We start from the raw sequence: 14,851 nt of genomic DNA on the forward strand, positions 1-14,851 counted from the left end.
AATCTGGCCCTCTAAGTCTCTGTCAAATGTTTTGGGACTGAGGATTATTTGGCCATACTTCACCACAATGGTCAGCGCGGGTTGATGAAGTTGGAGGAAATAAACGATGTACAGTATTGTGCTGCCCTCTACTGTTCACAACGGCTGCTGCACGTTTGTTTTGCTTGTTCACCTCTACAAGTATGATCCAGACCCAATTGTGCTCAGCTTGCTAGGCCTGAGGGGATCGGATACATTCTGGGTTATTTGGACATATAAATTATTTAACTTATAATTGTCTGTAATGGGCGTCAGCAACCAAACTTGCCATTTTTTTCGAATTCGGTAAAAACTATTTCAAGTGCCGCAATGCACACGAATAGCGTCAGGAAGCAGTCCTTAAAGAGCAGCGCTTGGCTCCGGAGTCACAGATTGACGACCGCTGGTAGTGAGGAAGCCGCTGAGAAAACGACGTGAAAATTGCACTGCGCCGTCATCGCAACTCGCAGCTTTGTGACCGCCGTCGCCCGTGCCAACCCCCCACCCCACCGTGGTGGCCCATGGCTCAGGGATGCTGGCGTCGTCGAGGAGCCGGGCGGGCCGCTCCGCGCCCAACCACCTGCTCCTGAACGGGGACAGCCTCTACGCGCTGTCTCTGCTCACCCTGCTGCTCAACCTCAAGCTCGTCCACGCCGAGTATTACCGCGGACGGTGCGCGCGTGCACCCGTCTCTCAGGTGGGCCACCATCCCCCCCATCGCACCCCCCCCCCCCATCCTCACCTGCCTCCACCCTACGCTGCAGGGAATGCTGCCGTCGAACGCGGCAGAGATGTTTCAACGGGAGCTTGTGGGACTCGTTTAGGTCGGGCTCAGAGGAACGATGATGAGCTTGGGTTGGTCCCCCAACTCGGGATTGATCTCACGACTTCTCGATTGCGAGTTGGGCACGATGACCACGATATCAAAGTTGAACGATTGCATTTGTCAATGAGACAAGTGCTTTGGTTAATTATACATACATTATTTCATGTCAATCCCTTATCACTGCCTACCCTATTCCAGACCAATTCAGACCTTATTGGTCACCCCGTGCCCTTATAAATCTCAACGTTCATCCTACAAAGTCCCATCAAGAGGGAGAAACACAACACAAATAAACAAAATAAATTTTACTCAATTCCCCTTTACAAGAATACGGGTAAACCGTATGGGTTTACAGGTATGATAAATATTTCTGTGCAGATGTACGTACACATCCGCCTTCCAACGTATCCTACACCATTTGCAATGTTATCGATCTACTCATCTTGTTCATTTTTATTTACATTGCCAAAACTTAACTGATGACCTATTCACTAGCCCTGTAGGTCACCTGGATAAATATCCAAACTAACTTCTCAGTTATATATCTACCTGCCCACATACTCATCTACCTACCCATCTACCCACCTAGCTAACCTACCTACCTTACCCATCTATATACCTACCTACTCACCTACTTACCCAGTCACCTACCTACCCACCTAGTTGCTCACCCACCCTTCAGCATGCATGCCCGGTTACCCCCTTGCCCTCTGACCTATGCATTTCCGAATGTTTCCCCGCGGCAGAGGGAGTTTGCCCAGCAGCTGCAGTGCAGCGGAATCATGCTGGTGCTGTCCAACACGTGGCTGGAGGAAGTTTACAACCAGGTGCGGCAGAGGAACCTTCTGGGCGAGGCGGGCTACCGGAGCAGCACGCAGGAGAACGCGTCCGCCCTCGTCACCATGCTCACCGGTGCGGGCGCCGGCGCGGACAGGAAGCCTGCACCATTGCAGTCCTAGTAGATTTTATTGAAACCGGATCAACAGTTATGACAGTGCACGTAAACATGCATATGCATGTGTGTGTGTGTTGAACTTCTTTTGTGGGGAGCGATAGTGTAGCAGTTAGCACGCTGCTCTATGAAACCGGCGACCAGAGTTCAATTCCCGCTCACGGCCAACGCCAGTAACAATTATCTGAACCGGTTCTGAGCCTCCCCTTTGTCGACTCGACCTCAAATGAATACCTGGTACGATGTTTAAACATCGCCAATGGGGAGACAAAGGCGGCCGGGCATGGTGTTGGCCACCCACCCCCTCGTGTGCCGTGCTGGACTGAATAGGTGCTGCTCGCTAACAGCACTTCGCCAAACAATCTGTTAAGGCTATACGGGGGCATCTTTGTCTTTTTGAACTTCCTTCGCACCGTACGTAGCCAACTGTTCTAATCAGAGGTGCGGAGGAAGGACAACAAACTCGACACATAAAAATCAGTTCAGGGATTGCGCTCTCTGGGTAGTCCTATCTCCCCAAACAGGGACTAGTTCAGGTGTACCGGGTTCCTTTTCTAACCAAAGCAGGGGGGCGTAGGGACAGGTGGAAGAAGGGGGGCAGTGGCTGGTTGAGTAGAGCTTCCTCGATTCAGACACAATTAAACCAAAACAAAAACACCCATAAAGGAATCCGATGTGATATGGTTACCACCTGTTGTTTGACATGATTCCTGCTGTGTCTCAATGTATCATTTCCGACATGATACCCTGGACCACTCTTGCAAACGACATGTTCCATCCCGAGGGATTTTCCAGGCGAAATATATTCAGAATAAAACAATTTATCTACATCTTGCGAGCTTCAGTTTCCAGCACGTGGAGTGAAATTGTGCCGGACGCTGCGCAGTACAACCCAAAATAACATTGGACAGCATTACAGCACAAACCTCAAAAAACGAATATGCAGTCAAAACAAACGGCTCTCACCTTGCAGCTACGCACCGAGACTTAAATGAGTTTCAAGCTTGAACCTTTTCGATTGCCCTCTCGAACCGCAACATATGAACAGTGACCGGCTGGCATTGCCTCGAAGAGTGTTTGTTGCTGTTCATTGCAGATCTGGACGGACTTGGGAGCAACTTGATCGGAGGACAAATGGTGTTCGAGGTGTCGGGTCACTCTCCCCTGGCCTGCAACCGCTACGCCGAGGCTCAGTGTGACTCCGTCTCAGCTGGTAACGATTTCATAGCATTGGACGCAGCACACTGACATGACAAACCTCGATAAACACTTGCGTAAGCCACACACACACAGTCTAGTGATGTAACAGTCCATCTAGCACCTGCGTATAAGCTGATCGTATTACTCCATTTCTGTGGTGGATGTCCATTCGGGCAATGGTTCCCTCCTTTGGTTTCCACTCTTATCATTAGTTTCACTCTCTGCCCATGATCTTTTCTAGCAACATGTCCTGTCAAAACACACTTAGTATTTTTGACAGTCTATCTGCGTATGTTCCCTGTTCTATGTGTTCATATTCATTTTCTCGCATCGAAAATGCATTTAGAAAACCAATGTGTTACATACACCAACAACAACAAAAACTGCCATTCACCACGAAGTGGTGGTGACGTCACCACGGCGCTTGTGCCAGGCTATGTGCACTTTATGTGCACGCCACGGGACAGACCCAGGTGCCATGGGTTGGCTGCTGAGATGATTGGCAGATGCACCACCTGTGCCCCCTACTGTGCCAACTTGCTGTGTTTTAGCTGCCTGGAGCTCCGTTCGTTGTTGTGAGCGTCGCGCTTCTGCCCTCCGCTATTGTTGGAGGGCGCCTGCCTCCAACTGCCCAGTAGCGTCCTTCACGAGCCTCCTCCACAGACGCTGATCTTGACACTGCTGGTACCAGTCATCGGCAAGTCCACTCAGTTCCATATCCTCCTGTACCATATCAGTCCATCTCTTCTCTAGCCCATGGCGCGTCCATTAAGCCCCTTCTATGCGGCCAAGAAAAAGCTGTTTGGGAATGCGGTGGCTGGGCATGCAGGCTACATGACCCAGCCAACACAGCCTTGCGTGTCCACGGAGGAGCCTAACTGATGGGACTGTTTCCAGATCTTTCAAGGATTTGTGAGTTCACACAATCCAGCCTGCAAACCCAGGATGTGTGTATTTATATTGAACTTCTGTCACACCGTATGTAGCCAAATCTTGACTTTAAGCTTTTGTGACTGCAGGAATTCATATTCTTAGGTCTTTCGGTAAAGTCACGTAGATAGGTTCAAAGAAAATAACAAAAAATAATAATAAAATTACAACGTTTCGATCGCAACACAAGCGGTCATCTTCAGGAAAAGAAAAAAACGAACGCTTGAGTTGCAATCGAAACGTCGTAGTTTTTTGTTATTTCATTTGAACCTATCTACGTTACTTTACCGAAAGACCCAAGAATACGTACGTAGCCAGTCATGCAATAGGAGTTGCGGGGAAAGGACAACAAACTAAACACAAAAGCAGTTCAGATCAGCTTGCACGGTAGGTGCTGGTGTCAAGGACATGGGCCTGTATCCGCTGTTCCGTCACTATATACTCCCAGCAGATGTTCTTGCTTGGACCTGGCATGCATTCATGATGTGTGGATGCGCCGATGTGTGTTGGTAATTACAAGCCCATGGGCTCCACAGAAGTGTAGCAGCCTCCTCCCATTGGTATTGAGCTAATCTGGCCCATGCCTTCCAATCACTTCAGCCCAGACGCCTGCGTCATGACCAACTCGGGCTTTAAAGTCACCCAACAGGATGACTATCCTGAGGGACCACTTCAGCTAGCACCTGTGACAGCAGGTCATAGAAAGCATCTAATTCATTTGGCCTTGCAGGAATCTCTCCTCTGAAGGTCATCTTTGGTAGGGCGTAAGCCACCACCACCACTCCCCACCTCCAATTGATGGGGAGGCGTGCCAACAGCATCGAACTAACAACTTCCCACACCTCACCGCCCCGTTTCCACACCCCCTTCATTCTTTTGTTCAGAAGAAGAACCACTCGACGTTGTTTGGCAGTTTCCTGCCCCAAGTAGATTGCTATCCACCCCTCATAGTGACTGGAGCCAGAACCAGTCCATCCGACCTCTTGAATACCACAGAGATCAAGGCGGTACTGGTCCAGCTCACAGCAGAGGAGTGGCAGCCTCTCCTCCGAACATTCAACGTGGCCACTCGTGGTGGCTTTTTGCCATTTCTGGAGGAACCCTGAGGGTGCGGTTCAGTCTACTAGCACCGCCAAATGGGATTTGGCCAGCAGATGTCATAGATGCCTATCCCCTTGGGGCCTCCGGCAGAAGCTTAATATGATATTTTAATCGTGGTCTTGTGGTAATTGAATTGAAGGTGGAGGGGTCACCAGCCCCTCGCACCCATTCAGAGCCCCCATTTGCCGATGTGGTGGCTACAAAGCGCCATGAGGCGAACAGTCGATTAGAATCGGCCTCCCCCCAATGGCATTGCTCACAGCCACGACAGCGTTACCATCTGGCACCACCGAGAAGGTGTGAGGTTGTTTTTGCACCGTACTCCACAAAACATCACACCTTCGATCAGCACAGTTGGCTACGTACGGTGCGAAAGAAGTTCAACATACGTACACACACACACACCTGCCCTCTTCTCGTCTCCCCGCTCCCTCTGCAGGCGCCAGCTTTGCGCGCACCATCCTGGTGGGCTGCTGGCGGAACCTGATCGACATCCTGTCGGCGCCGCTGGGTGGCTGGAGCAGGGGCGGCACACGGGGGCTCTCGGCCCTGCTGGGCGGCGACGGCGCTCGCGAGCAGCGGCAGCGCGAGCGCGAGGCCGTGTGCCTGAGCCTGGATGGACTCCGCAAAGCCGCGCGGCTCAGCTGCCAGCTCGGTGAGAGGGCTTCGCACGTGTGTCGGTGGACGAACTCACTCACTCACTCAAAATCAGAATGTTTATTTTAGGCTGGAGGAGGAATCCGATAAGCTTATGAAGATCTTTTTTCACAGATGTCCAGTAGGGGGCACGTGGTCAGCAAGTTTTACAACAGCAAACAATACAACAAAACACGAAATATAAATAAGTTTTGAATCAATTTGTTACGTAAGTCCGATTTATGAAGATTGGGCAAGGTCGAAAAAACATCAACAGTCGCAGACCACACCAAGATGACACCACAGCAGTAGTCCTTTCATAAAAACTCACTCACGGGCAGACTGACAGGCTGATATACTGACGTGCTCATACATACGAGATTAATAAATCAATAAATCTCGATTTAAAAGGCCAATATCGGCTTCGATAAAGTAGGCGTCGGTGCACATTACGACGCAAGGGGGCACGGAGCAGCAGGAATGAGAGGAGAAACCCGTCACGATCTCAGCGGCTAACACCGACTGAGATACGCAGACTGACTCGTGAACAGACGTTTTTTTTCAAGGGCTCCATTTTCTCTCTACCTTTCATAAAACATGCAGGCAGAGAATTGCACATATACGTCGACTAGAAAAAACTGAGTGGAGGCATCTATCCTCTGTTTATGTATCTGTAAGTGTACGTATGTACAGTGGATCATCGATTATCCAGCGGCTTCGGAGGGAAGGAGGCGCCGGGTTTTCAAAAAGCCATATAATAATGATTTAAAATAGCTTATTTTTGCGCATTCTTCTATAACGTAAAGTTTTTTGGTGTTGTGTGTTTCTGTTTTTTAGTGTTTTAATTTTGTTTACTATATGAAATTGGAACAAATTAACGTACAAATAGACAAAAATAAATATCCCACTGTAAAAAGTTGCTGAACCATACTTACCACTGTACTATCAAAGACTGCATGGGGTCATGTACACACTACTACGCAATTGTATCAACAACAAGTGTTTGACCATCGCCGGACTAATGCAGCCTTTACACACACTTTACGCTGGATCGCACTGTACTTTTTCTGTTTTTAGTACTTTAGTTATTCGTCATGAAAAATGTGTATATATGCGTGCAGTATTTTAATTGTTTAAATTGTTGTATATAGTGTGAAATGTACTGTATATAATATGTGACACTGAAATCAAAGATAGATGCTTTTTTGTCACGCACATGGTGCCGATCGCCAGACTGGTACAGTTTTTGGAACGTTTTTTCCGGTTTCGCCGGATCATCCTGGACCGCCGGGCAATGTTGGAAGCAGCCGGATAATCGATGATCAACTGTATGTGTATTTATATGTATGTAGTTTAGCGGTTATGGCAGGGCGCTGTAAACTCGACAACCTGAGTTTTGATTCCCCCTCATTGCCAACACCGGTGACAATTATCTGAACCAATCCGGAGCCTCCGCTAGGTGATCTCGGCATCGAATGAGTATCTGGGGCAATGGCCTTCTTAGGTGCTACTCGGTAACAGCCCTTGCCCTAAAAGTCTGCGAAGGCAATATGTGGGGGAATCTTTGTCTTTGTCTCGTTTCGTATAGGAGTGGCAGCGAACTGCGCCTCGGCGCTGGCTCAGATGGCCGACGCGTCGTGCGTGCTCAGCGAACGGGACGAGCGCGAGATCACGGAGCCATCCGACTCCATCTCCCACGGTGACGCTCCCTCCCTCACTCCCCTCACTCCCTCCCTCCCCCTCACTCCCTCCCCCCCCTCAATCCCCCCCCTCCCTACTCTCCCTCCTATCCTTCCTCTCCCTCCCTCCCCTCCCTCACTTCCTTCTCTCCCTCCCTGACTGCCCTCCCTCCCTCTCCCCCCCATGACAGTGGGCACATAAATATGTATGTGTGTTAAACTTCTTTTGTGGTGAGCATTAGTGTGGCGATTAGCATGCTGTGTTACAAACCCAGCAGTCCGAGGTCGATTCCCACTCACGACCAGATCCAGTGGTGAATATCGGAAAAGGACCTGGGCCTGCCGTAGGTTGACTTGGCCTTAAATGGCTTCCTGGTGCTGTGTGTAAACATTGCCACTGTGGAGACAAAGGTGGCTATGCATGGTGCTGGCCACCCACCCCCTCCTGTGACATGTTGGCCTTCGTAGGTGCTCGCTATGTACGCATGTATATTGAACTTCTAACGCGCACCGTAAGTAGCCAACCGTGCTATTCGGAGGCGCGAGGGTAAAAATACAACAGACGAAATATAAAAAGCAGTTCTAAAAAAAAATGAGTTTTCAATTTAGAAAAAAAACAGCACTTGCCCCCAACAGTCTGTGAAGGCTACACGGGGGATATTTTGTGCGCATTTGTGTGTGCAGTGAGACAGAAGGTAGAGCAGAAACTTGAGCAGATGGGCCGCCCCGCCGGCGTGAGGCTTCACGCGGCCCACGCCCTCTGCATGGAGGCCATACTGGACGTAGGGCTGGAGATGGGGAGCCACGCGTCCGAGTGCTGGCACCACGTCTTCCGGTGAGTGCCCGCGCCCACTTTCCCTGGCTACAAGCCCCCGGCACAACCTCCTCTTTCCAGCCCGCACGCCTGCGGCAGCCCGGCACGGTGAGGACCCGTGTTCGACTCGAGCTCACCGTGTCTCCCTCTCGAGGCGAGCAGAGGCGAGCTCACCCTGAGCTGCGCCGCGGCCTGATACCAATTTTGTTCCGCCCCTCGTTATCCTTCCCCGCACCTCCAATTAGCGCAGTTGGCTACGTGCTGTGCAAAAGAAGTTCAACATACATACATCAATTCTTATAAATGTGTCGTTAAACCCACCACGACCAGACACAGCCAATTAGTAATGTTTGTCACGTAAATAAAAACGGCCCAATTAATTACTAGTTCAGCACAACCATGTGTTGCAGAGTGAACCCACAACATTAACAATTCAAGTACGGTTGGCTACATATGGTACGAAATAATTTCTACATACATAAATACGTATGTTGAACTTATTTTGCACCAAATATAGCCAAACCGCACTTATCGGAGGTATGGGGGAAGGACAACAAACTATACACAAAAGCAGTTTTAAAGAAATGAGTTTTCAATCTGGATTTGAAAGTGCATAGCTCCAGTGGCTTCCTTATATCGGAAATAAGGGTGTTCGAGACGACCGCAAAAGCGCATCTGAAAGCACGCGGTCCAGTGACTGTTTTTGTTTGATGGCCGGTCGAAAGCCGCCGCCGCCGTGAGGATGACCACAGTTCACGTGATGGTGGTTTAATAAACGCGCCGTGCCCGCGCGCGTCTGCCACAGTGTGTGCGAGTACATCAGCGCGCTGGAGCACAGTCACTTCTGCGAGGGCGGCACGTCGACCTCGCGTGGTTTCACACGCCCGCCGCGCGACGCTGACCCACTGGCGGCGACGAGTCCCGGCCGCCTCCTGGACGAGCCGGGCTCCCCTGGCCACACGCCCGGCCCTGCGCCCGGCCTCGGCTCCTCCGGCTTTCCCGGGCCCTTCCCCGGACCGCAGGTGAGCGCTTGCCACATGGGGATCGCGCCGACGGTGCTTAACCGTGGAAGGAGAGGGGGGCGGGGGGAGTGGGATGCGCCAAATAGGAAGGGACTGTGTTACCTATTTAACATGTAGTAGGCTTTCGCCTACTACTAGATCGCGTAAATATAAATGTGTCGTTAAACCTGCCACCACCGGACACAGCCAATTAGTAAGGTTTGTCACGTATACAAAACTTGCCAATTAGTGACTAGTTCAGCACACCGGTGTGTTGGAGAGTAAACCCACTACAATTCGAGTACCGTGGCGACAGCCAGAGTTGTGAAGAAATCCTCCTGTTTCGACCTCATACAGTGTAACTGTGTTACCATAGAGTGAATACAAATGAGACAGTAAAACAAGGCATAGGAGAATTATTAAATTGAATCACAATGCTATGGGGTAGAGCGCTGCTCTGAATTCTGCCATATGTATGTTGATTTGACCGAATACTAGACTGATGAACTGCCCCCACGCTAGACTGAATGTTAGACTGTCCCCACGCTAGACTGAATGTTAGACTGTCCCCACGCTAGATTGATTGTTACTGTCCCCATGCTAGACTGAATGTTAGAATGTCCCCACGCTAGACTGAATGTTCGACTGTCCCTACGCGAGATTGAATGTTAGACTGTCCCCATGCTAGATTGAATGTTAGACTTCCCCCATGCTAAACTGAATGATTTCCCGCCCGTCAGAGCCCGAGCGTGCAGGAGCTGATCGGGGACAGCGCCGTGAGACCCCGTGGCAGCTTTGATTTTGGGGGAAACGGAGGCGTCCTCACCCCGGCCAACATGGCCAAGGTCATCTGCAGCCTGTCCACCGAGGTCGACCGGTGAGGCAGCCCCGGGCAGTCGTAAGCTTGCGCCACAAAGGCCATGATTCCCGTGTTAAAAATGTATTACAGAACGTTTGGACAAGCGCTATTAGCCAACACACATATTATCTATATTGAAAACTCATTTCTTAAAGTACTGCTTTTTGTGTTTAGCTTGTTGTCCTTCCCCCCGCACCTCTGATTATCATGGTTGGGTTCTTACGGTGTTAAATAAGTTTAACATACATATGTACATTAAGGCCTGCACGGTGTACGATTCTTTTATATTATTTGGCTGCGATAAATTTACACATGATTAGCTACTTCGTTGAGATATCATTTGTCACTTCTGAAAGAGAGCTAATAGCTCAGTGGGCTTTTACCTGGTGAATAAAATAGTTTCGTTTAGAATACCTACTGCAGTGCGTAACCAACACTACGGAGACAAAGGTGGCTGGGCATGATACCGGCCACACCCACCTCTTTGTACCCCATACCAACCTCGGCAGGTGCTGGCTAACGGCACCTGCAGTTTACAGTCTTAAGAAGTACATAGATAATTTTTGTGCATTTGTGGAGATAGCTGTCTTGGATGCCTGTAGGTTTACTCGGTCTAAAATGAACACCTCGTAATGTGCGTGAACATCAGCATTGTTTTGTTTTTTTTCACACTGGCCACCGCCCTCCACCCCCCACTCCCCTCTTCAACGTAACCTGCGAAGCAGACGGCACGTTTATGTTATGGTCAATACACCCACAGTGTTAACTAGGGTGGCCACGGGGGGTCGAACCCCCCCCCACCCCTTCTGCCCCTAAATGTTGTAGCGCCGGGGTCACATCACCGCCACCCCTGCCTGCTCCGTATGACGGTTGTGCTCGTCTGTGCTGCTGGCTGGTGGCAGGCTATTTGAGGAGGCGGCGTACAAGCTGAACCTGGCCGCCCTCGTCGGTTTCCTGCAGCAGCTGCGTCGCGCGTCGCAGGCCCAGCTATTCGACTCGGTGGCGGAGAGCACTGACTACGCCCTCGCCATGCCAGGTACCGGCCCTCATGCCCACACGGCCACCATGGCATCGGGCTGCTTTCAGCAGCCAAAGAATGGGAACAGACCACACTGTGCAACATTGACTTTTCTCCACAATGTACACTAACATACACGAATGTAAACACATAGGCTTTCGCGACCTAGTAAGCGTTGTCACGTAAACAGAACATGCCAATTCGTCACTAGTACAGCACTAACCGGTTATGTTGGAGAGCCAAGCCACAACATTTACAAACTGAGTACGACGTTTCGCCAGTAATTACAACTAGCTTCATCAAGCGACAGCCAGATTTGTGGAGAAGTTTTACTGTTTCGTTCCTTATATAGAGGCGTAGATGTGTTGACCACCCTTTTGCGCTGAGAAGAGGTTTTCCCTTTTTTTCTGGCAACAAAACAAGTGTTAAGATGTTAAAACACCAAACTGAAACCTTTTACAAAGAATCATGTCTGCATTAACCACAATACTTGTGGTTAGAATGCAAACAAAAAACATACTCTGATAATATATGCATTGTCCTTGAAACTGATTGGTCCACACCAGAGACAGCTTTCTTTCGAGCCTCGTCTCAACCCGGTGTTAGACCAGAGGACGACAAAAGGCGTACTTCTTCTGCGCTCTTGCACAATGTGGGGGGGGGGGTTACTGAGGCAACGTACATTATGCATGTGCATTATGCGAGCCCTTTGAACTTGTTCTTCCTGTCTATTGAGAATACAGCATAATAGAAGTGAACTAAGTCACACTTCTAAATCACTGATGTCCTTACACGTAAAAATGAGTAACAGTGTTTCTACAGATCACTGGAATATAATCAACACAATTACACAGCAATCAGCTGATAATGTATTTAACCAAACTAATACTACCCAAATTAACAAATTTGCTAGACTAACTAACAAACAACTCTAAACTAAACAAAACGGTTATCAACATGACTAACGTTGAATTATCCAGCGAAATGGTTTCAGTCCTGTCTAAAGGTCTTAACTTTGCTGTTGCCCCACGTACAATCCCTGTCGATGAGATAATTGCTGAAGTGGAATCAGCAGTTAGACATCTCCCTCATAATGAAGCTGAGATGACTAGGCACGAGGTTGCCAAAATTATTGAGAACAGCAAAGTGCCAAAATCAAATATTAACTTCAGTGAAGCAAATTCCTTAAGAGATTTGAGAGCAAATAAAGATATCCAATTTCTTGCTGCTGATAAGGGCTGATCGACTGTGGTGATGCCCCGTGAGGACTACGATAATAAAATTAAAGATTTACTCGATGAAGGTACCTACCTTAAAATTAAACGAGACCCAACCAGCATCTTGAAACGTAAAACAACGGCAATCATTGCCAAGTCATCAATTCCCAAGGAAGAGCAATACCTGATCAAACCAAGGGCTTCAAAGCCACCAAGACTTTATGGACTACCAACAATTCACAAACCTGATGTCCCATTAAGACCCATAGTTAGTACAATAGGCTCTGCCACGTACAAATTAGCACAATATGTAACAAAACAAATACAGCCCTTCATCGGTACGACCTCTTCGTTCATCAAAAACTCTGAACATCTCGTAAATATAATTAAAGATATTAAGCTTAATCCTAATGATATTCTCGTAAGTTTTGATGTAACCTCTCTGTTCACGAGGGTTCCGGTCAACGAGTCAATTAAATTACTTGACACTCTGGTAACGAACAACGGTTTAGCCAAAGATATCCCAAGACGAGCTGAACACTGTCTAAAGAACACCTACTTCTTGTGGCAAGGTGACTTCTATAAACAAAAGGAAGGAGCAGCAATGGGCTCCCCTTTGTCTCCTGTGATAGCGAATTTGTACATGGAAGATTTTGAAACAAAAACAATAGCTTCTAAAGCCATCTGCTTGGTTTAGATATGTGGATGACACATTGGTGGTCTGGCCACATGGCAAAGATACACTCAACGCATATCTAAATCATGTCAACTCGCAAAACCCATCCATCCAGTTCACCATGGAAGTGGAAGCTGACAGAACTCTACCATTTCTGGATATTCTGCTCGGACGGAGTAGAAATAGTAAAATAACAGACAGTGTTTACCGAAAGAAAACGCATACTGACGCCTATCTGAATGCAGAGCCACACCATCACCCCGCACAGAAATCTGCTCTTATCAAGACGCTCATTCATCGAGCTAAGTCAAATGGTGACAGTATGAGAAGTGAAATTCAGCATGTTAAAGAAGCGCTGCAAATTAACGGTTATAATGTTGCAGAAATCAACAAGGCATTGGATACCAAAACCAAATCAAATAACAAGAGAATTAAAATTTCTCAAGTAATTAAAACGATCAAAATACCGTACATTGCGGGAGTAACTGATAAAGTATCCAGATGTTTGGAAAAACAAAACATCCGAGTCAGATTTGGCACGGTACATAAAATACAAAATTTTATAACTGGTACAAAAGATGTATTACCGAAGCTATCAACAGAAGGTGTGTACATGATTAACTGCACGTGTGGTAAGTGTTATGTTCGGCAAACAGAACGAATTATGAGCACGAGACACAAAGAACATCAGAGAAATATTAAATTCTCCCAAATGCAACTGTCAGCAATATCAGAACACGCGTGCCAACAAGGACACTCAATTGATTTTGATAATGTTAAAATTTTGTGCAAAACTAGCTATTACTGGCCAAGACTAATTACAGAATCTTATCGAAATTTAAAGAAATAAAAATTACTTTAACCGTTCGGATAGCTACAGTCTTAGTGCTGCATGGAAGCGAATCATCAAATAATACATTATTTAAATGTATAATAAAGGACTCCGTCACACGATGTTGATCTCCGTCGGTCCTTTATTTGTGTTCGTCTTCCGCTCACCCCGCTGGCCTCCTCCTCGGCCCAGCGTCGTCTCTCCTTGCGCCCCGCGCACTCTGCAGCTACCTTGCTGCTCCCTATGCAGCCCCTCTGCTGCTCCGCTATGCAGCTACTCTGCTGCCTGTGCAACCTCGCACCCTCTGCTAGCCTCCGCTAGTTCTGCAGCTATTCGGCTGCTCTGTGCAACCTCGCACGCCCTGTGCTAGCCTCCGCTAGCTCTGCAGCTACTCGGTTGCTCCGTGCAACCCCTGCACGCCCTGTGCGCCCCGCGCACTCTGCTCTCTCCTCACCCCGCTGGCTGGCGCCGTCCGATGAGCCCCTCAGCCATCAGGCTGAGGCACGGCGGCCACCCAACGTGGTCTCCCTCTTCAATCCCTCGACTGCCCCAGATGTCTTCCGGTCTCCTTCCTATAACCCCTTGCCCACGTGACCCTGACTCCTCCCTCTCCCACGTGACCCTGACTCCTCCCTCGCGGATCGTCACATCCGGCCTGGCCAATTACGCTCGCATTACAAATGTATGCCTACAAAGGGCAGCGTACTTCAGTAGGGATTACCGTTGGTAGGGCTATTTTAATAAACACAATAGACAGGAAGGTCATCATTGTGCAAGAGCGCAGAAGGGTGGTCAACACATCTACGTTTCTATATAAGGAACGAAACAGTAAGACTTCTCCACAAATCTGGCTGTCGCCTGATGAAGGTAGTTGTAATTACTGGCGAAACATTGTACTCAGTTTGTAAATGTTGTGGCTTGGCTCCCCAATACACCGGTGTGCTGTACTAGTGGCGAATTGGCATGTTCTGTTTACGTGACAACCCTGACTATTTGGCTGTGTCAGGTGGTTGGCGGGTTTTAACGACACATATTTACGCGATCTAACCCAAAAACCTCTATTATGGACGAATGTAAACGATCGTTCTCACA

At 48.6% G+C, this 14,851-nt stretch overlaps 1 protein-coding gene across 1 annotated transcript in view; it reads left to right on the plus strand.

Moving 5' to 3' along the window:
- ARFGEF3 (ARFGEF family member 3) overlaps positions 1 to 14,851 on the plus strand; it is an 87,616-nt gene that overhangs the window by 40,175 nt on the left and 32,590 nt on the right. Inside the window, exons 16-24 of the mRNA XM_078877229.1 lie at positions 549 to 715; positions 1,591 to 1,756; positions 2,893 to 3,009; positions 5,467 to 5,682; positions 7,252 to 7,362; positions 8,027 to 8,177; positions 8,962 to 9,178; positions 9,898 to 10,034; positions 10,919 to 11,052. Coding sequence (XP_078733355.1) covers positions 549 to 715; positions 1,591 to 1,756; positions 2,893 to 3,009; positions 5,467 to 5,682; positions 7,252 to 7,362; positions 8,027 to 8,177; positions 8,962 to 9,178; positions 9,898 to 10,034; positions 10,919 to 11,052 — 1,416 coding nt within the window. The remainder of the gene's footprint in view (positions 1 to 548; positions 716 to 1,590; positions 1,757 to 2,892; positions 3,010 to 5,466; positions 5,683 to 7,251; positions 7,363 to 8,026; positions 8,178 to 8,961; positions 9,179 to 9,897; positions 10,035 to 10,918; positions 11,053 to 14,851) is intronic.

This window comes from Lampetra fluviatilis, chromosome 47 (assembly GCF_964198595.1).
Source record: "Lampetra fluviatilis chromosome 47, kcLamFluv1.1, whole genome shotgun sequence".
Taxonomy (NCBI): domain Eukaryota; kingdom Metazoa; phylum Chordata; class Hyperoartia; order Petromyzontiformes; family Petromyzontidae; genus Lampetra; species Lampetra fluviatilis.